Source organism: Crocodylus porosus, unplaced genomic scaffold, assembly GCF_001723895.1.
Source record: "Crocodylus porosus isolate Cpor-Errol unplaced genomic scaffold, CroPor_comp1, whole genome shotgun sequence".
Classification (NCBI taxonomy): Eukaryota; Metazoa; Chordata; order Crocodylia; family Crocodylidae; genus Crocodylus; species Crocodylus porosus.
The window spans coordinates 18467121-18489833 of NW_017728947.1; the positions used below are offsets into that span (position 1 = coordinate 18467121).

Here is a 22713-nt window from a genome sequence, read left to right on the forward strand (position 1 = left end):
CATGGAGATGCTGGTGAATTGAGTAGAGCGAAGGACAGTAGCATGGGACTTTCTGACAAGTTGTACTTGTTCTTTTTGTTGGGTGAATACTCGGCTGTGATTTTTTTTTTTTTTTGAACAGTTTATAATCAAGGAATGCTCCACAATGTACTGTAATCGTGTTCCAGTTTAACTACTAAACTTAAAGGTTGATCCAATATCAATTGATGTAAGGATGCAGGCGGGACTTGTTTAATGCCTTATTGGACCAACTGTATATTTAGAGATATTGAAAAGACAAGCTTTTGGGCATAAAATGTCTTTGCACATCTGGGAAAAAAGCAAATACATCAAGCTAAATATTGAGTAGAAGGAATCTTTTTACAATCATTTTGTGTTGATCTAGCTATAAGCTGATCTAAAGAGTTTGTCTATAAACTAGGAACAGCTCTTTTTGGGGGTTGGGATGGTATGGGTTAACCACTTACTTTAAAGAAAAAACAAAGGTGGGTTGTGTGTACCCTAACAGCTCTTATAGTCTCTCTCTCTCTCTCTCCCCCCCTTCCCACATACTCAAATGATCAGGAACCTGCTTTACTTCTGAGGAATATTTTGTTGTAAGCACTCATTCTTAAAGGTGTGAAAAGGTCATCAAACTTTTGTTCTTGATGGTGTTTCTTTAGTATGCCTCTAGGAACCTCAGCTGGTACAAAATGAGTCTGAAATGTGTATAGCTCAATGAGCACAAGGTTTGCTTGTGGTAGGGAGCTCTTGCATATACCAGAAATACAAGCTGTCCTGTATTTCCGCATAGCTGCAGTGTCATGTACACTAGCTCAACAGTGGTCCAAACTTAAGTTCTGTCCTAGCTTAAAAAACATAAAACAAAGAAAAAACCTTATTGAAGTGTAGTTGGAATACAGACAAGGAAGCTTTATAGAATACGGAAGATAATATGACCTTGATAGGACAGCCACAATGTCTTAAAAGTAACTTTGTTTGCACAAGGCCACTTCAGTTTTTATGTGAAAGTTAATGTCATCTATAGAACGCTGGCAAGGAGTTGGGAACTTTGGATATGGTTCTCTAGCTCTGTTAATGAATTCAAGTGCTCTTCCATTTGTCAGTCCGTATTAATTGCTTCTGAAATCAGTAGCTCTACAGCATTATGGTACCAAATGGTAGCAAGAAATGAGTGGTAAGAAGTCTTAGCCAGACTGCCTCAAAAGGGCAAAACTAATGCAAATCTTCACTCCCATTTAATACAATTTACATTCAAACTAGCTTTGAAAAGTAACTTCCAAACTGCAAAGTATACTGCTATTAAATACCCCATCCTCCTCCCCACATGATCTACGTTTTGTGTATGTAGGTGGCAAGAATTAGTATTTCCTATAGTCTTGAAAGTGGATCAGAAAGTAGGAAATGTGGAGGACCTGGGGGATGGGTGGAGATGAGGAAGTAAGTTCTGCATATTGCCTGATTGGTCAAGTTCCAGGACCATATTGTGCTTATGTTCATTTGACATAGTCCAGACATGTGAATCTTCTTGCTGTAACCACCTCATCATGGTGACCATTGTTTCTTGAAGAGCTCTTCCTCACAGGGATCCTGGTTGTCTCTGATTAAGAAATTGCAAAATATCTGATTTTAAAACCCCCAAACTCTGTGGTGTTTTTTGTTTTTGTTTTTTTTTAAATTGTAAATATACCAATAAAATGTTATGTTCAGTTGATACCTATATATATTTCCAGTAAGTCAAGGGAAGTGATTATTTCCCCTCTATTCAGTACTGGTGAGGCAACATCTGGAGTACTGTGTTCAATTTTGGGCCTTCCACTACAACAAAGATGTGGAGAAATTGGAGAGAGTCCAGTGGAGGCTAAGTGGTTAGGGGGCTGGGGGACATGACGTATGAGGAAAGCCTGGGGGAATTGGGTTTATGTAGTCTAGAGCAGAAGAGACTGAGAAGGGACTTAATAGCAGTCTTCAACTACCAGAAGGTTTGAAAGAGGATGGAGATGACGGAACAAGGAGCAATGGTCTCAAGTTGCAGCAAGGGAAGTTTAGGTTAGCTATTGGGAAGAATTTTCTCACTAAGAGGATAATAAAATACTGGAACAGGTTACCTAGCGAGGTGGTAGAAGCTCCATCCTTGGGGACTTTCAAAACTTGGCTAGGCAAAACTTGGCTGGGGTGGCCCTGCTCTAAGCAGGGGGTTGGACTAGATGACCTGAGGTCCCTTCCAACCCTAATTTTCTATGGTTCTGTTATTTCATTTTAAAGCAATTTGGAAGCCTACCAGTGTCTCTATCATTATACTGTAATAAAATAAATTCTAAATACCAATACATTGTGTGGTATTTGATTTTTTTTTTTGGGGGGGGGGTTATCATGAAAAATCAGAGCTCCCCCTGTGCCCTTAGCTCATAGAATGCAGGTCCAGACCCTCCTCACTTCTCACAGTCGCCTGCCAAAGTGGGCCCACAGCTGCTAGGGCTATGGGGCCAGGGACCCAGGTCCCCCCTGCTCCCCCCCCAGGAGTGCATGCAGCCTTGGGGAGCCAGCCAGCCTCCCCTCATTCCCTGGATGAGCCACTTGCACCCCCATCCTGCTCCTTGCTGGGACCCTGCAGTTGTACATTCTGGCCCCACGCACTGCCTGGTTGGGCAGCAGCCTCAGCCCCAACCCTGTCCAACTCACTCCCTTCCTACTGGGGCCTCATTCCCACCCCCTCTCCCCCAATCGGGCTTACCTGCAGGAGCTGCTCTCCAGGCTGCTTGGTGGCCATGTGCATATACTTCCACATGGCACCCCCTGCCTGACCACACTCTTTCTGCTCCTCCCCAGCCCTTTGTAGGCTGGAACTTTGCAAAACTGCAAAATCTGCAGGTTTGTCCATTTTTAAAAATAAGAAATCTGCAGCATTTTTTTTTTCTATGGGAAGTGGAAAACCCAGATCTCTGCTGGTTTTTATTTTTATTTTTTTTTTGGGTTGCTCAGTTAATTTCTCTCTTTGGACCAGAGACGCACATGCTGTACTTGGTTCATGTATTACTCGTTTCATATTAGGATTCTACATCCAGGTGGTCAGTTAGGGCTCTTTGAATAATGTATTCACAAAATTTGTTTGCTTGATCAAACCATACAGTGAGTTCTCCCACTGGTACAATTAAATAAGCTTGGTTAAATGTACCAAACTTGAGTTTTGTGTATGGTAAGATCCTGTATTTAGTACTCATTGTGGTACAGAGATTTCACATGATTTTTAATATGTGCATGTTTCCTCCTTCCCCATCACTCTGATAACCTATGCTTGACTTCTTTTTTTTTTTTTCTTTTTGAAATGTATTTGCTTGCGCACACTTCTTTCATATAGCACTCCCTATCCTTCCCTCCTCCCCCGCATTTTTTTTTGGTCCTCCTTTAAGAGATCTTAGCACTGAAACTTCTGTTAGAATTGCAGGATGAAAATCACTTTGGAGATTTATCTTCTGCCTGCCCTAACTGATTTGGGGAAATAGGAGCTTTCATAGGCGATGGTCTGCTTTTGTCAGATGCTCAGAATACATCTGACAAGGTAGACTCAGCTCTCATAGACAGCATCTCTCTATGAACCTAGTTAGGGCAAGGTGACACTTTACAGACGACCTTCTGCCTGACTCCAGACTAGTGTGACTGATGGCCTTGAATAAAAACTCATTACAGCAACTGCAGCTCATAATGATATCAAGAAAACCTCTGACTCACAAGAAGGCTGGCTCTGGAAAATCTAGCCTGTCTTCTATTTGACTTCAGACTAACACTAACTCTTTGGAAAACTATCACCAAGGTGGAGTCCAAGCTGTTTTTAAACACATTTGGAAAGCCAGTCCTGTGATTTGAGAAGACTTCTATATTCTGTTCTTACAGCAGATTTTTAAAGTTTTGTTACCTAGACATTCATAGAGATCTTTGTTTTGAAGCAGTGAGTTAAATATTTCTGCAATGGCTGTGAAGGCGAACAGAGTGCTATTGTATGCTTCATAATAGCACTTGCTTGGCCTCGGACACTAGAACCTCTTATTGAGAGAAGAAATGTTGGCTAAGATATTGGAGCTTTTTGTCTGGGTTTTCTTTAACTGCCTGTAGAGCTGTAACTCTGTCTTGGGTTCAAAGAACCTGATTGAACAACTTCATGCTGAACAGAAGTTTTTTGACTTTCTGAATTTATTAGCATTGGTTAAACCTGTTGCTTATGAATACAGGAACTGCATTTAAGTTTTACCAACATGTGTTTTTTCTGTGGCCACTTTCTGAAGAAACTTTTTACAGAGAATAAGGAACAACATGGCTAAGAAAATAATTACTTTACTCCTTTCTGTGTTAACAAAGTCTTTAAATCCTGTGCTTTCAGTGCGAGTAAACCAGGTAGCCAGACAGTCCAGATCATTCTCGCTTCAGGGCAAGAACTCTTAAGGAAATGCTTATGAATCCCTTGCACCTGTGAATCTTTCTCTTCTTCTTTCATGCATTTCCACCCACCTCTTTCTGATGTGGTAAGTGCTAATGTAGAGGGAATTTTAGTGCTGCCAGGTCTTAATTTGACCCTAGCAATAAAAGACTGGCACAAGGTACTGGGCAATTCACAGAACATATATTACAAACTTAATATGCCTTTGTTTTATGAGGTTTCTATTTTGCCTCCAAAATAAACTTTAATTGGGCATGGCTAGCCTGTGGCATAGGTGCCACAAGTGGCTTGGGCAGCCTCTATATATAGCATGTGGCAGACTTGGAGGGGCAGGCAGCATAGTGGCTGGTAAGGCAGGGAGCAGAAATCAAAGTACTATCTAGGTGAGTACAGGGAGCAGAAAGCTGACCAGCAGTCAGATAAAGGAAAGGGCATTTGAGGAGAAAGAGTTACTTTCAAGAAGACTTCCTGTTCCCTTCCCACCTGGTTTTAAATAATATTAGTGAAGAGATGAATGCCAACCTTAATTCTGCCTCTTTGGGGTACTTGGCCAGGCTGGCTTGGTGTGTGTGTTTGTTTATTTTTTCTCCCCCCCCCCCCCTTTTTTTTTTTACAAACAAGTTGAATCGCATTCTATCAAGTATACTATATGCACAAGCTGGTTTAGATGGGGGTCTGTAAGCAGCAAGATACTACTTGCTCACTGCAGACTTGGCTTGATACCTAAACTGTTTTCTGTATTTGAATATCAGAAGGGAGCTTGGCTTCAGTTTCACAGACCAATTCCAGACTTTTAACATCAGCAGGTTGGAATCTTTTAGTACAGATTTAGTGGTTTGGATTACAGGACTACTGGCATGAATTGATATCGAGGGAAGGTGTGTTCCTGGATATAGAGCAAGGGTTGGCAACCTAGGAGTGGATCTAGCTAGTGGAGAGCCTGCATCTGGCAGCCAAGGTCTGAGTGGGGTGGCTGCTAAGTTTTTTTTGTTTCTTTTTAAGAGCTGTGTATTTAAAGTTGTCACTTAAGCTCTTGCTCTGTGCCCTCACCACTGAATTTGCTGTTCCCTGTTAGTGTTTGCCATGCCTTTTTGGTGGCACCTGGTAAACAGTAGGGCAGAATAAGGAGGAAAGTTTGGAGCATCAGGGGATTGGCAGTGGCTGAGTTGCAAGTGCCACAAGTTGAGCTTCAGACCCACCTCAAATGGGCAGAGGAAGGAGATTGGAGTGGCAATCTCCTACTCTGCTTTCTGCTCCTTTCCTAATATCTTGTGCTAGATGCAAAGGCTGTCTGTGGCATTTGTGCCACCACTTGTTGGCTGCTCCTAGTCCAGGAGTGCCTGGGGGAGCCAGGCACAGCCAGAAATACCTTTTTCTGTCCCTGGAGTTGAAGTAGTGCCTTTTTTCTTTTTTCCTTCTTACTGTGTAGAATTAAAAGGGGGTTGGAGATTTGTTTTTTGACCACTGGCATTAGATCTGGGAAGTATCTGTGGGAAGTGTACACTGTACATCTTTCCCTTCCCTGGAAGGAGAGTGGGGAAACTTCAGGCTGGGGTTACTAGCATTATTGGCTTCCTAGGCAGTTGCTTGGAAATCACTGTAGTGTACTATTGCTACTCTGGCAACAAAAGTCAGCCAAACCTCGGAATAGTCAGCAACTCTTTGGGTTGCCAGCAGTTTCCCAAAAAAATGCCAGTGGGACAAGGGAAACGGTGCCTTTTTTTTTTCTTCCCCCAAATATGACATACATCTTGGTCACCATATGATAAAGTGAGCATGGGCACTCAAAGCTCCATCTCTGATTCAGCTGGGGGGGGGGGGGCATGATTTTTCTACCTTTTTTATAAATGGATTTCAAACTAACATGGCTAACTAGCGCTCTGACTGGTAAAGGACATCTGACACAGTTTGGGTCCAGAGCCTAACTTTAAAAGATCACAGTAAGGGCTGAGGCTGAGGTGCACATTGCTCTTAGACCTGTATCCAATTTATGAGTAGTCTTTAGATGTTGGAGTAAAGAAATAGCCAAACTTTTGGCTGTGTCAGTATCAGCCCAGTTAGTGTGGGAGGAGGTAAGGCAGGAAAGTCCCTTCAGGGTTGTTGCTATATCTGCATCTTTAGGCTAAGGACAGACATTACACACAAACCAGCTTAAGTCTGAGATAAACCTGGTTGAATGTAGTATTAGACCGAACTGATTTGGGTCAAACCAATTATGTAGTGTCTGTTCCAGCCCCATTCCTGACTTAACTTAAACCAGAGTCCCCCAGCATCCCAGATGCTTTGCAGCCTTGGGGTGGTGGGGGGAGCTTTTGGCTCCACAGCAGAGCTGGCCTTGCCCCTCTGGTGCAGACTTGCAGGCACAGCAGGTTCTGTCTGGCTTCCCCCTGCCCCATGCTACCCCCCACTCCCTGCTCAAGCAGGAATTCCTTGCCCACCCCCCCCCAGCATAGACTGTAGCCAGCATGTGGTATGCTAGCTAATGCTACGAGGTCTGTATAAGGTAGATGGGGCACTGTCTACTTGGGGCTCTTTGGAGCTAATCAACAGGTTAGCTGGTAATGTCCCTCCATTCCTTCCCTGGAAAAACATGTTTAAGAAAAACCTCTTATTATTTCAAGCTCTTGTTTTTATGGGGTGCTAAATGCTGTTATCAACTCTCTGCCTGGCTGGTCAGGAGCAACAAAGGGGGGAACCCCTCCCTAACTGGAGCATCCTACTGGGGTCTGGCCATGCCCTTCTCTGCTCCTCTGTGGAAGAAGGGGAAGGCTGCTCTAGTACCTCCTGGCTTCTAGCCTGAGCCACTGCAGGCATGTGCTTGAATTTCTTCAGTTCAGAGGGGATGTCTGTACAGTTACAAACCAGTTTAGCCTAGCCAGGTTGGACTAACCTGCAAATATTGATCAGTGTAGGCTGAGGCTTTTTGAATGTCTGTCCCTAGCCTTAGGACCAAACAGAACCACGGTTTAGATTCGGCATACAATTTGCATTACTTTTCTGTAATGTCCCCTGTGATTTCTCTAAATTTGTGCTGTTAAATAGTTTATAGTAGGAAATGTTTGGCCTAGCTAGGTAAGGATGGCATTGCAGCCTCTCTTCTCCCTCGGGGAGCAGGATGTCTCCCATAATGTGGGTCTAAAATAAATCATTATGAACTCACTTTCTGTACATGGCATACCTGGACATCTCTGAGATTGTGCTACACTTTATCGTACAAATAGCCTTCAACTCCTGCTTTCTGCTGGTAGTTCTCACTTATGAACTGGGTCCCTTGCAGCCAGTATTTCTAACTAAAATGAAGGGAAAGAATGGTGAAGGGACTTGAATCCTAAACTGGGCACTAAACTTCTATCTGTGAGATTGGCCACAAGTATTGTGTGGGGGGGGTTTGTTTTCATTTTGTTGGGGTTTTTTTGTTTTGTTTTGCTTTTTTGTAAACCTAATTTCTCCTAACATTCTCACCTAATCTAATAGCAGTGAAAATTAATTTTTATTGTTACTACTTCTGTATTTTTGAAATCCTAAATAAATACATGCTCAGTCTAGAGGTATGAATATTTACATAATATTAAATTTATCAAATTTAACACAATTCAGGTGTGCATTGCATAGGAAGGTGACATTTTTTTAAAATGGTAAATTGCTTTTAGCACTGTTCATACTTGTTGCAGCTTTTTAAAACTGCAGGGGACATGGCTTTATCATAGCCTAAGGACAGACAGTCAAAAAGCCTGAGGCTGAATTGATTCAATCTTCACAGATTAGTCTAAACTGCATCGATTGAACCAGTAAGCCAATGAAGACATTCATTTTTGATTGTGGAAATGTAGCCACATGCCTGCAGTGGCCCAAGCCAGAAGGGGATCTAGAACTTAAACTACACCTGTTCTGGTTCATCTTGAACTGATTTTGGCCATTTTGAAATTGGTTTATGTGCATTGAGCTTCTGTTGTGTTACAAATTTGAACTAGTTTGTGTAATTTCTGCCCCTGGCCAAAGAGTTGGTATATTGATGCATCATTCTAGAAAATGTTACGGTATTTTCTAAGTTCGCTTGGAAGAAACTTTGAAGAAAAAATGATAATTGATTATTAGGTCATCTAATTGTTGCCTTAACTAAATGAATCCCTAAATAACTAAGGAAACATAAGGAATTTGCTTACCATATCCTCCTGAATTCAAGCATCTATACTCGGTAGTAAGATTACACCTTAAAGTATGAGGAAAATAGTTTGCATCCCCTGAAAATGCCATGCCACTAGTTGTTCTCAAGGGTGTATTTGTTCTATACTCGGATAACTGGAATTTCTTATAGGTCTCTAAGTTAGCTTTCGAAGTAGCTAACACTCAGCACAAGATTCATCCTAATCTGTCAAACCTCTCTGGGTAATAGGTGGGCATCTTGCTCTTGTTGAGCTCTGTGCTGTTGCTGCAGCTTCTGTCGGTACCCAAGCAAACTTGGGTGTGTCTACATGAGCTGCAGTCGCATCTTTGACTATAGCACAGGCAACCTGTGCTGCAAGCTGTCATTCACCAGCAGTAATGAAAGATGAATATTCATCAAATAGCTTTGATAAGCAAATTGATATTATTCTAGGTTGTTTGCAATCTTGTTTCTATTTGCTAATAAGAATCGTTTTGTTATCAGTAGAGTAACTCCACCTAAACAAGCAGTAAGGCTGGCAAGTAGCTTTGTCCAGCCCTCCTCTTTTGTGCAAGCAAGATGGAGAGAGTGACAGCTTTTTAAATCTGTTTCAGAAGTATTTTTAAAAGAAGAATTAGTGTCCTGCTCACCTGGTAAAACATTTTAACTTAATCTCATGTATAAATTGGGAGTCTTTTGTGGTGGCTGATAGTTTCTTGCTTCCTCTATCTGATTGTTCTGAATCTTTCAGAAAAGGCACAAAATAATTCTAAAAAATGCTGCTGATTATTATAGTTTTGGTTTTTGTTTTTTAACTTTTTGACCTCTTACTGTATGTCCACAATTATCTAGACACAGCCTATGTGGTGCTGCAGGCCTGTCTGCAGCACCACACATGGCACATGCAGGTGTTGCCCACCCTGCTACCTTGAATTATGTTGTATGCATAGTTTTTTGTTTGTTTGTTTTTTTTGAACCCAGGAGGTCCTAGGGTAAAAAACAGGGCAGCACACATGGTGGCAGTGTGCATTGTCCAAAACCAGAGCCTGACCAGCTGGAGCCATATTCCAGCTGCTGGCTGGGCTTCCTGCCCTGGGAGGCCCCCAGGACTCCAAGGCAGCTTCCCTTACCCCACCTAGGATAACCTGCTGCGCACGTGGCACGGGTATCCCTAGGGAGGAACAAATAGCAGCACAAGGTGTGCTGCTGATTTCGTGTCCCTGGGGATGCAAACAACTGCAGTCATCTGGATGTGCCCTTTAACCCCAAATTTGTTCTACTTCAGAAATATGTTCTTCTAGTGCAGTTATGCCAGCCAAATCTTTTTTAATATTCCTATAAAAGTAACACTTTTAAAATGACCAAATATACTTATCTTTTTGGGGATCGTTCTACTTTCTGTTTTTTGCCCTAGTTTGTTCTACAGTTCAGTCACGTAGCTTAAAAGGAATGGCAAAGGAGGGATACTTTTTGAACTGTGAGCCAGCAGTGGGTCCCCTGGTCCCTTGTCTTCAGTGAGCATGTGTGAAATATCCACATGGGCCAACTACACTTTTAGAACAAGTTTTAATTGCAGTATGTTGCAGAGTGTGACTTTCTTCTTTCAAAGGAAAGAAAAAGTTGCTAGATGCTCCTCCTGTTCCCCCCCCCAAAGCTGCGAGGCATTTGTGTATGACAGACTGGTCTGTCTCTGATGCCCTCTATCAGTAGAGGAAAAATTAATTTTGAACTGCTGGCTCAACCACTAGTTCTGTGTTCCTGTCTACAGTTTATACTTCATGCAAGCTACTGAATGATAGTTAAACTTTTTTCTAATGCATGTTAAACTCTCTCTCTTTAGGTCACAATGGTATCCATCCCAGAATACTATGAAGGAAAGAATGTCCTCATCACAGGAGCTACTGGCTTCTTGGGAAAAGTGCTTCTGGAGAAGCTGCTACGGTCTTGTTCTAAAGTAAAAGCTGTTTATGTATTAGTGAGACGCAAGGCAGAACAGAATCCTCAAGAGCGAGTGGAAGAAATGATCAGCTGTAAGGTAAATCTCTAAAAGACTGTGCTAGGAAATGATAATATGGCCACTTTAGAAACGGTGGGAAAGTGTAAACCTTTTGTTACAAGTTGTTCTAACTCTTCAATTCTGCTAATGACTTTCTGGCCTCTGCAGCAAAATGCAAAGCCCCATCAAATTTTCAGAATTCTTCGATCAAGAGGGAAATGCACTGTAGTGATTTGTTCTATGGCTACAGTCCAGTAATGGAATCCCACCTCTACAGGAGGGACTGCACTCTAGTATTTTCTTCATGTCTGTACTGCTTGAACTAACTGACTTGGCTACATCTTAAACCAAATGTGGCCTTGGTTTGGATACAGTTAAAATTGCTTCTGTCAGGTAAAGGTTCTTGTTACAGCTTCATAGGCTTGAATTTGAACCCTGCTGTAGATTTCCACCAAAAGCTTTACCTTGTTTGCACAGGTGTGACATAAGAAATTAAGGTTGGAAGGAACCTCAGGAGGTGATCTAGGACCATCCCCAACTAAATAATCCCACCTGAGGCTTTTATCTTCCTGGATCTTAAAAACCTCCAAGGATAGAGATTCCAAAACCTCTCTAGTAGTCTGTTCCAGTGTTTTACTATCCTCCTATTGAGTTTTCCCTAACATCTAACCTAAAATTTCCGTGCTGCAACTTGCTCCTTGTTCCGTTCTTGGTGGTGGCAGATGACAGTCTAGCTCCATCCTCTTTGGAATCACCTTTCAGGGAAGGCTGCTGTTTTAAATTTCACCATCCCTCCAGTCTGGAGAAGAGAAGACTTGGTCCCAGTTTCTTCAGCCTGTCCGCATCAGTCATGTTCCCCAGCCCCATAGCCACTTCTGTTGCCCTCCACTGGACTCCTAATTTATCCACATCCTTTCTGTAATGGTGGGCCCAAAACTGAACCACGGTACTCCAAGTGTGGCCTCACCAGTGCTGAATAGAGGAGAATAGTCACTTCCCTTGATCTGCTGGCAATGCTTCTACTAATGCAGTCCAGTATGCTGTTAACCCTGTTGTCTCATATCCAGCTTATTGTCTACTGTAACCCCCAGAGCTGCTTTTCTGCAGAGCTGCTGCTTGGCCAGTTGGTCTCCAGCCTGTACCAGTCCCTGGGATTGTTTCATCCCAAGCGCAGGATTTTGCACTTTGTCCTTTATTGAACTTCATGAGTGTGAGGGTTTTGTTTTGTTTTTTTGTTTGTGTTTTTTTGCTCATAGAAAATATAATACCTGATCATTCAGGTTGGGGAATCAGTAACAGGTAGTTGTGATGCTCTCTACCCATTGTTTGCTTGTCTTGTTGGTAAAGAAAATTGGCATTCTGTTTGGGTAGAACTCTGATTTTTGGAGCTGCTGGAATAAGCTATGCTGGCATTTCACTAGTACAGTTGATGCTGTGGAGATCTAACCACCTCTATCTCCACCACAAACTTGTTACTAGCTATTCATGCCTCCATATAATCCTACTATGGGATCTACATTTTAGAGTTTGAGTGGGTTTGTTTTCACCCCCCCCCCAATTGGTGCTATTTGTGTAAATGAAGTTTTATCAAAACAAAACTGCAGGGGTGGGGGCAGGAGGCTGTCTGCTTCCCTTCAGCCCTGTATGCCAGTGTAAGATGAAGATGTTTGTAGCCATGTTGATCCAGAGGCATGGGCAGACAAAGCTCTTGGAGTGGAGGTCATTCATGCTCTTATTAGACCAACTAAATAGTTTCAAATTTTTTTTTTTTTTTTTTATTTGCAAGCTTTCTGGCCCAAATGCCCTTCATCAGGCAAAGGAGATTTCAAAGTCTGTAAAATTTCTCCCAGGTATTGATAGTCATATGAAGTTCTGTTTTGTACCTGGGAGAAATTTTACAGTCTTTGAATTCTCCTTTGCCTGACAAAGGTTTGGGCCCGAAAGCTTGCAATTTTTTTTTTTTTGCAACTATCTAGTTTGGTCTGTCAGGGACTCGCCAGATAAGGCTGGGGTCCATGTCTCTTGCATTTCTTTCTCGTCTGTGCCATCTGTAAGTTAGTCCCACGATATCCTCATTTGTAGTGCCTTTTTTAGACTTCATCAGGTCATGGCGGGCAAGAGTGTAATGAAATGGGGAGGAACAGTCTACAGATTGGTACAATCCCGGGATACTCTAGCAGACTTTTTTTCTGGGGGCTTCTCTTTCTGCTATGCCCCTTGCCCCTACCACCATGTTGATGCTGTTTATTAATTCAGATATAGGGGTCTCTTCTTGGAATCTGTGCAGGGTTGTCTGATTCCTTCTCACAGGACTTGCATTTACAATAGTCCAAGCCTAAGGTCCCTTAGTCCACTTCTGTTCTTATTCAAGGACCACCACAAAATACAATGTCCTGTCTTTTGGCCTATCCCACTGCCTTCATTGACAGGTAAATCGGACAGGCTTAGTCCAGTGTCCCTTAAGACTAGGTTACAGTTCAGTAAAAGCATCACTGAGGATGCACTTCTGTTACAAGGGCAGTCAAACAAAAAATCTAGCTCCATTAAGGACACCGTGGGTGCCCTTGTTAGCACTCTCCCCCCGAGAGGCTTAAAGGATGAAGCTGCACTTCCAGCAGCACTAAACTTCCCACAGCAATAGAAAGAAAAAAATAATCAGGACTCACTCAGCTAGGTTTTCAGGTTGTGTCCCCATTGTTTTCCTGCTTGTTCCTCCTTCTCCTGGTCACAGAGCCAATCTCTTCAGGCTTGTGTTGCAGCCCTTTTTGGCTGCTGCTGGGCTGGGCTGGCTCACAGGTGACTGGTATGGTGTCAGCTGTTCTATCTCCATCTCCCAGTTGTTGGTAGCGCTCTGCTCTGCTGGGATGGCTGCTTCTGGTCCCAGCTGCCCTGGAGCTTCCTTACTTCCGATCTTCTCTGTTCCCACCCATAATGTGCCAGCTCAGAAGAGCCAATGCTGGGTTTCCTCCTTCAATCTGGAGGAAATACCATTTAGAAAAGCATTGACACACAGCAGTATCCAGGCATGTGAGACCAGAGCCCTCGGGTAAGTCAGTTTCCTGATCTTCCAGGGCCCCTGCCGGGTTGTGTTCTTTCTTCACTCCCTCACACGGTCTAACAAAAAATATTGCCTCTACCCCAAGAGTTTTGTTTGTAAGACAGGGGCCTCCCCACTGGCCTGCTTTGGGGAAAGTTTGGAGGGGAAGGCCAGGGGGAACCTTGTTATGTGTATTTACCTGACTACAGGATTATTTTATCTTCATTACACCACTGCATATACTTAACAAGTAACGAACATGGCACAGCTTTGTATAAGTAGAAGAGACTTGTCTGTCTCTTACGTATGCTGAAGTAGAAATCTAACTGCTCATCTCATTGATTTTTAATGTAGTAATGTAATTTTTACTCTGACAGCTCTTTGACAGGTTGAGAGAAGAACAACCAGACTTTAAAACAAAAATAATAGCAGTTACTAGTGAACTTACACAGCCTGAACTGGACCTTAGTGAGCAGGATAAAGAAACTCTCATCGACTGCATTAATATTGTATTCCATTGTGCGGCTACAGTCAGATTCAATGAAACATTAAGGTGAGTGTAAACCCTTGTCTCAAACTGAAGCTTTTTATATTGAATTGCTACATCAGCCTTTAAAGGGGCACCATTTTAACTCTTCCATAAAATATTGCAAGCAAAAAAATATTGAAGCACTCATGGCAAGTTTCACTCTTATAGTTTGAGACATTTTAGCTGGGGGGAAGGGGAGGACTATTTTTCTTTCTTTTCTCTGCTGGTCATCAGGTCCTTATGACTAGGTATAGCATTGAAATACTTACTTATTTAAAGTTGGGGTGTGTTAGTTTAAAAAAAAAATTGTCAGCAGCTGAAGCAAATCTTCCCTTTTTTTCTGAAGGAAGAGAAGATGGCTGGTTACTGTGTAGATCAGTCAGACTGAATCTGAAAGGAGTCACATCCACACATTAACTTCCCAATCTACTACTACTGTCTTCTTCAAAATTTAGCACTAAACCTCAAAGATCAGTAGAAGAGGCTGGGGGTAGATGGAGGTGACCAGAGTGGTGTGCGGGGCCTGGGGCAAATTGGCCTGCATGGGACCCTGCCCCCAGACGCAAGAAAGCCAGCAGTGGATTTGAGGGTAGGCGGGGAGGTGCTGAGCAGCAGTGGATTCAGTGGCTGGGGAGAGGGTGCTGAGCAGCCAGATGTCAAGCCAGCGGCAGTGCGGGGTCGCTGCAGCCACTCCACCCAACTCTATGGGGGGGGCAGGCCCTAAAGCACGGGGTGGTTGCTTGATTCTGCCCTCTCCTAAGGACAGCCATGGGGGTAGATCTGTAAGAAGGTTTTCTGCCCTGAGGCTCAGCATATGCCCAAGATGATGAAGCAAGGCTGTTGGGGGAGCTGCAGGGGATAGGTGTTTTCTTTTTTCTTTTTTCCCCTAATTGAACCAACTGTCTAGTTTTGGAGAGATTTCAGAAAAGCTTCTGGGCATGGAGTGTGTCCTTCCTCAGGTCAGGGTAGGAAAAGGCTTGTATAAAATCTCTCCAAACAGACTTGACCCAATTAAGATTTGCCAAAAATATCTTCCTCTCCTGAGATGAAGTGCTCAACCAGACTTTGCCCACTTCACGCATGTGCTCTTGTTGCTCTGAGCTCTGGTATAAGGTAAGCTAGTGGTGGAGATGGATGTGGATGGACTGAACCAGTTGAAATTGGTGTTCGGCAATTGTGAACAACCTCCACTACTCAACTCAAGAACCAGGTAGGGTGTACACAGGTCTGACTTTCCACTTTGAGGTGGGGGGAGAGTAGTGAGGATCCCATGGGTAGCAATAATGCACTCTGTATGCAAAATAGGGCCAGGGAGATGGCAAGAACCGGAAATTTTTTGACAAAGCTTGTAGGATCTAGGTTAAGGTAACATGTGAGGTAGAATTAGGAAACCTGCAGAGGAAAAGTAGATAAGAAAAGAGAAGGAAGAAATGAATATGCCATGAGTGGTAAAGACAGTGAGACTAAAACAACTAACTCTTACAGAGAAACTACATTATTTTGATCAGCCTGTTTTTTTTTTTTCCCCCCTCCCCCTCATCACTTTGCACTAATCTTGTTTGCAGGGTTGGTCTGTAATCAGGGCCCCCTGCAGTCTTCACCTTGTATTTTTTCTTGGAAGTACAAAAGTTAGATACTTTTGGTGCAGCTTGTTTTGGATACACTTGACCTTTTGGTCCTTTCTTTGGTTACTTGAAGCTCCTGAAGCTGTTGTAAGGGCAACAGTAGTTCAGAGTTTCAGATCGTAGTTGTCATATGTACCCAAATCCAAGATGACTCTTTTTAAATTTTAAGTTGCCTGTCCAGTAACTAAATTCTATACATGGGAAAACTTTTAACCATTTAAACTTATTTGGTGGGGTGTTGTGTTAAATTTGCCCTGCCCCCTCCCATCTTCCTTGCGGGGGGTGGTAAAGGGGGGACAGAACTCCTCATGGCTCCAGCTCCAGACCGTTCTGGCTTGGGGTATGGACCATGTGGACACACTGGTTCCTGCCCACCTGTACAGTAGTGGTGGTGGCTCTAACCCTGGCTCCAGAGCTCTTGCCACAGCAACCACTGCTGTGGGACTGGGCAGGAGCTGAAGCAACCATGTGATTTGTGCTCTGTCTTGAGTGGGTCTGGAGCCAGAGCTCCTGTGAGGGTGGGGAAGGCAGCAGCTTCAGTTCAGACTCTGGCTCCGAAGTCACACAACAGTTTACTGGTGCTGCAGCAGCTGACTGCCTCACAGGTTGTACTGAATCCAAGACAAGGGGCTTTAACTTGAAACCTCAGGTTGTGGAAAATTTTAATTTTATTCTAATGATTTTTACTCTCCTGTGTTCCATTTCTTAGTGGGACTACTTTCTAAAGTGGATGAGCCTTGCAGAAAAGGACACAGATGAGTACCAGTGCAGCACACTGCCTAGCTTCTGTTCTGGGTAGGGGAAGCAAGGACATGACTAAGCCCCATAGGGAGCCCTGAATCATCAAAAAAAAAAATCTATGACTTGGATTCTCTGTGTTGCCTGCCTCTCTCCAGCACCTAAGGGCTCTGAATGATTATACATATTGTTTAGCTATTAATGAAAAGCAGGGACAAATTTCTATTCAGGCATCCTATTTCAGAACTATTCTCCAATTTTCACATTAGAAGCTACTGTTCGTGCATTCAGCTTTTTCTGCTGTAAGATTTTTCCTTGCTCCTTCAGACTTTTTAAACTCTCTTAAGTAGCATAATATCAACAAACAACTGCCACCTAAATCCAGTTTGTTTTTAGAGCTTATCAATGTATTGATAAGAACTGATCTCTTGTGTGGCTTGGGCTGACCACCTGAAGTGGGAAGGCCTCTTGGTAATCTCTGGCTAAAATGTTACGTCAGATACTTTGAGGTCACACAGGAAAAAGCACAAGGTGATCTGTAAAATAAATTTGACTACTTTGTGATTTTATCCTTATAAAATCACATGGTAACTAGTCTATTTCTATTCCTACATTTTTATACAAATGGAATGAAGTTATGGAGGAGTTAAGCTGAGTATTGACCAGTTTCCAGACAGACTGTGGAATACTCTTCCAAGGAAAGTTTGTGGAAGCTTGGGACATCTAAAAATAGGACAAGCTGTTGGAAAATGTTGGTGTAATTCTTTCTTGGCGGAGCTATGAATGTGTCCAAACTGAACTCCTCACATCAGCTTACTGTTCTGGCAGGCTCACTGTTGCTCATCTAGTTTTTTTATCTCTCTTTTTCCCTGACAGAGATTCTGTTAAATTAAATGTGATTGGAACACAACAGCTCATCCACCTGGCTCAACGAATGAAGAAGCTAGAAGTATTCATGCATTTTTCAACTGCATATGCATATTGCAATCAGAAGCATATTGAAGAAATCGTCTATCCACCTCCAGTTGACCCCAAGAAACTGATAGATTCTTTAGAGTATGCAATATTTTTCTGGTATTTCACTAATCTACACCCACTTCCTATATTTGCAAAGGCAATACATGCTGTTTTTCTTCTTTAGACTATTTGCTAATCTTTGCCACACAACTCTTATCTTATTTCCTCCCCGTTAAACAGTGGTGAAAAATGTGACAATTGGTCAACCTAATTCTACTTCAGACTAATGGTGTTTCTGGACCTCTAATACTAAAGTCTCCCCAATCTTTTGGTAACTCTTTGAACTACCTCTGATTTTAAGAATGGTCTGTACCCTACACACTGTACTCTGTATGCTGTTTTCTTGTTTTAAAAATTTAGCTGAATGGTTATTTGCAGGACAGGGGAATAAGTAGCTGATATCTTGGCTGCTGAATGACAGCACCATTTGCTAGTATAAAGTGACATTAATAAGTAAATCATTAGGTAGAGCTGAGGTAAGAATTACCTTGTTGGCTGTTTTACATTTAAAGAAAAGTGTTAAAGATCTTCTGTCTTTGACAGAGATGCATTAAACTCATTATAACTAAAGACTTGAGACCATGTAAACTTAGACTTCATTTATACTTTTTGAAGTTGTCCTACCCTTGTCTGGCGGTTCTTATTTAAAAAAAAAAAAAATGGGGAGGGGGAAGAGAACTTGGAAAATTTAACTTGGACTTGACAACTGAGTCCAACTGTAAAAAGTCTTTCGCTGCCTGCCAGTCTTGGAATGCTCAAAATTGTGGATTTTTGGCTGCAGCAAGATTAGTTGCAGATTTTGGTGCAGGGAATCTTTCTTGCTCTTTGCATTGGAACCCTTAAGGATGTCAGTAACTTAATTCCATTGGTCACTGTCTTTCTGGTTGCCTTGAAACATCCAGAGCTAACCGACCATTCGAGCCCTCTCCTGATTGTGCAAATAATACACTTTCTGCCCAACTACTGTCTTTTTTGCTGATTTTAAAGTTGGAAATAAAATGAAGGGTAAATTCGGTTTGATCTAAAATGCTGTGGGATTAGGGAGAATAAGGAAGACTTGCAAGAGTCTCTGTTAATATTCATCAGGAAAAACAGTGCAGGAGCTGAAATTGGCCAGCACTTCTTAAGATGCACATGAGCTCATTTGGCCAACAATTCCCAAAGGCAACAGTGACTTGGGTGGGAAGCTTTGTAGGTGGAGTTGGCATGCCAATTTGAAATATTAAGTTATCAGCAGGGATCCTGGTTTTCTGTTACTTTAAAACAAAAACAAACCCCCAAATCCACATCTTTCTATGATCAAACCGAAACGCACACACCCATCCACACCCACCCCGGTGTTTCAGTTTGATCACGGCAAAATGTTGCTTTTTCTAACCCAAAAATTGGGGATCTCTTTTTAAATCGGAGAAACCAGGATCCCTGGTTATCAGACTGCCTTCAAGTAAGGGAACAATGGGTTTGATATCTTCATGAAAGAAGTATCATAACATACCTTTTGTAAAAGCTTCATAAAAGAAACATACTGACCTGTCTTTTAAAGATAGTAATCAAAGGCGCATCATTTGGGTGAAATAATAATTTAAAGTTTTCATGAAGGTGCTCTAAGTAGCTAAATTATTTTAAAAATTAGAGGAAATGAGTCTCTCCATGCATTTCCACTGTTTTCCCTAGGCAACAAGTTAGAACACCTTCAAATTGACAATATAATTCTAGACTAACTTGGATACTGCAACTGCCATTAAATCCACCCCCCAAGAAAACATTTCCTAGTTTTAAAGTGTTATCTGTTGTTTTTCTGAAGTTTTCACACATTGTTCCCCTACTTGTGGGAATACAAGACTGATCCATATACATGACATAACATAACTGAAAGATTACAAAAAGCTTCTAATTTGTGGAAGGGATATGTTTACAATAATTCAGTTAAAAAAAGCTTCTATCAGTGTTGTCTTTTTTAAGGTGATCCTACTCTGCTCTCTTTTCTGGCTTAATTACCAAATCCTTACAGTGAGATGTTTGGGGAAGTATAGGGTTAACCTGCATAAACAATTTCTAAAAGACTGTATTGCAATACCTGCTTATAGGAGCAAATACTATAATGTAGATTGTATTTGAACAGAAGGGCATCTGCTATTTTGCTTTAACTATGAAGGAACAGGAAACACATAAATTCCTAGTTAATTGAAACTATCTGAAGGTATTAATGAACATTATAGTTAAGTGGGCTAGTCCATATCTTGCTTTAAACATTAAAGGTCATGGGATCAGAGCTCAGATAAGCATAAGGTTAAATGAAGAAATAAGACTCTAGCTTCTGCTGTCAACTTGATCCAGGCTTCTAATTACCTGGACAACAAAAATTTAAGAACTTGCTGAGGAAAGGTGTTTGCATACAATGTTAGGACTTCCATCTGACTTTAGATTGCCCTACATTATTAACCGTATATCTGTCCTTATGGTAGCTTAATCGTGAAGCTAGAAATTTATCTTCACTGGACCCCAGAAAAGAAACCTAAACTAAAACTTACAGATGCCTGTTTTTTATGCAGGGAAACTGGTGCCAATAGTTGATCCCAATTTCAGTTATTGGGTATCGGTTCTGTAGGAATCTTCATAAGGAAGATCTAATACTGCATGGTGTAGGGTGGTGGGGAGAAGATGCATTGTTTTTTAAAAAAACTGAGAGGGCAGTCTAATTTCTTTGCAGAAGGAAAGTCATTGTTCTTAAAAACAAAAGCTTACTTCCCTTTCCTCTTTCTCCTGACTGGGTGTAATGCTGTTGTAAAACCTGTATAGTGCCAGTCTTATAAGTCCTGTCACAAAAGTAATATTCAGGTCCTGCTATGAACTACTCCTTTGCTGTTTTGTTCCTAATTCAATTATATAATGGCTGGGTGGGGCAGGGAGTGGGAATGATAGCTAAAGAATTGAAGACCTACCAATTCAGAATAGTATTGCCAAATAGCAGCATGCTCCTGCTTAACCTATTTCTTGATGTGGGGATAGGAGAGGAAATGGAAGAATGCTGAGTAAGTAAAACCTGCCGTTCTGGTTTCATACATACCCCCTAGAGCTTGAACATAACTAGTAGGCTTAATGATAGCATTTCCCTTTCCTTCCCCCCTGGGCCTTTATTCACCCCTTTCAACTGTTCATGCTGCAGCATAACACACTGCTTCTGTTTTTACTTTACAGTCCAAGTATAATGCCTTTCTCTGGGGTTTCCAAAGTGTCACTTCTTTAATTTACAACACAAATGACTCTTAATTGAAAGGTTATTATGCAGCAGTAGTAAATGAATTCAATGTAACAGGTAAGTGGAGGAGCTGGACCATGTGCAGAGTAGTCTCCATGTTTTGATCCTGTAGTGAATAAACAACCCTTCTGAGTGTAAGAATACTACAGAATGCATTACTCTGTAATGCACTGCAATACTGCTCCTCCCTCCTTCCCCCCCCCCCCTTCACTCAGTAGCAAAGTGGGATTTGGGGCAACAAGGGGAAGCCCAGTTACAAGAACTCTATATCTTCATTCAGAAGTCCCTTGTAAAACATTCCTTGATGCTGCATTTATTTACCTTCAAAGAATTAAGAAGTGAGTGTCATGCTAGTGGCAATGACTTGGTGTTAAGTGCTTGGGTGGGCACAGGTAAAGGATGTTCTACAAGTGCATCATCAAAGTGAATGGGTTCTTATGGGGTTGCTGTTTTACATCGCAGACTTATGCTAAGTAGAGGAAGAATTACAAAGGATCTGTCTGATAAGTAGAATATATAATGCTGCTGCCATGTGTATTGTTGTAAAAGGAAGCTATTCCTAAGTTCCTTAGACTGGTATCCTGAAACTTGGAGAAAAATACGTCCTCACTTTTTTTGATGTATAGGAAATAAAGCAACTTGGCATCCTCTGACAACTTAGATACTGTGATATGTAAATGGAAAATCCTTCTTTAGGAAAGTGAATGGAAATTGCTTTTCTGATTTGTGAGAAATCTTAATGTTAATGTGCATAGTAGAATACAAAAGGCAATGCATCTGACTTTTTCTCCTTGGTTGTAGTATATGTGCCACACAGTATTTTTGGAAACATACCAGGACCAGAAATAATCCAGTCACTTCATTTTAAATGCCATGTTCCTAGTCTTGTACCTAATGTCTTGACAAGAAATATCTCTTGATCAAGTAGTTGGCATGAGTGTCACATTCTTTTGTGAGGTGGTTTCTTTTGTTACCCTTTTTGAATAATACCTGGAATGATCTCAGATTTTATTGGAAGTAGCTCTGCATGGTTCAGTACGGGTATGTACATGTACTAAAGTTTGTTTAAATCAGGCTAGAGAATAACATTTTCTTTCTGTATTTGGCAAATGGGTTAAGTTTTTGTTTTTAGTGTAAACATCTATGGGAGACCTATGGGAACTAATAAATTTAGAATGTGGGTTTTTTGGTGTGTTTGCTTTTTTATTTATTTATTTATTTTTACAGTTCCATATCCAGAAATCAGTTTGCTTATTGTTTGAGCACTGCTGGTAGTATAGGATTCTGATTTTTGGCAGACCTGCTGTCACATGAAGGTTATCTGGAGGATTGCAGAACCCCTCAAATACCAAACTAGTGCAGAGGATCTCCAGCAAAGTGGGGGTGGGGGGAAGCACTGGAGGTCAAGAATAGGAGTAAAATAAGGTTACCAAGTTGTTGCAATGTGACCCCCCCCCCCCATGCTTGTGCTCTTTCCAGTCTTTTTTGCTTTCATGACTAGGTACAGTAGTGTGTGGCTGGGGTCAAAAATTTTTGAAGTTATACCGCTACAAATTCTTACCTTGGATACACTTCAGCATAACCCAAGCAATTTATCCTAAAGCAAAATTCATACACTTAAATTTTTTTTCCCCCCCATTGTGTACAAATGCAGTTCATATTCATTTACTGCAGGTCCCAGGCAGAAGTTACATTTTATGCCATGATTAACACATTAATTGTACTATAAATAATAACGTGGAACATGTTCAGCCAATTTATGGCACCATAAAATGACAAACCTATATTATATGTGGAACATCTTTTGTGGCTGGTTTGTACAGTATCTTTAAATTGGAATGTTATATACTTTTCATTCTGATTCTTGGTGTTGGGAGAAGAGCAGCCCCAGCTGGGTAGGAGATCTTGGGCTATGCTGTTCCCCATACCAACAGTC

The 22713-nt window shown here is 41.7% G+C and overlaps 1 protein-coding gene across 4 annotated transcripts in view; it reads left to right on the top strand.

Moving 5' to 3' along the window:
- Positions 1–10411: 10411 nt before the first annotated feature.
- The window catches only part of FAR1 (fatty acyl-CoA reductase 1), a 35955-nt gene continuing 23653 nt past the window's right edge, over positions 10412–22713 (top strand). For all 4 annotated transcript variants that reach the window (XM_019551942.1, XM_019551943.1, XM_019551944.1 and 1 more), the window contains exons 1-3: positions 10412–10611; positions 13987–14162; positions 17378–17557. In XM_019551942.1, coding sequence (XP_019407487.1) covers positions 10423–10611; positions 13987–14162; positions 17378–17557 — 545 coding nt within the window. In that variant the 5' untranslated portion in view covers positions 10412–10422. The remainder of the gene's footprint in view (positions 10612–13986; positions 14163–17377; positions 17558–22713) is intronic.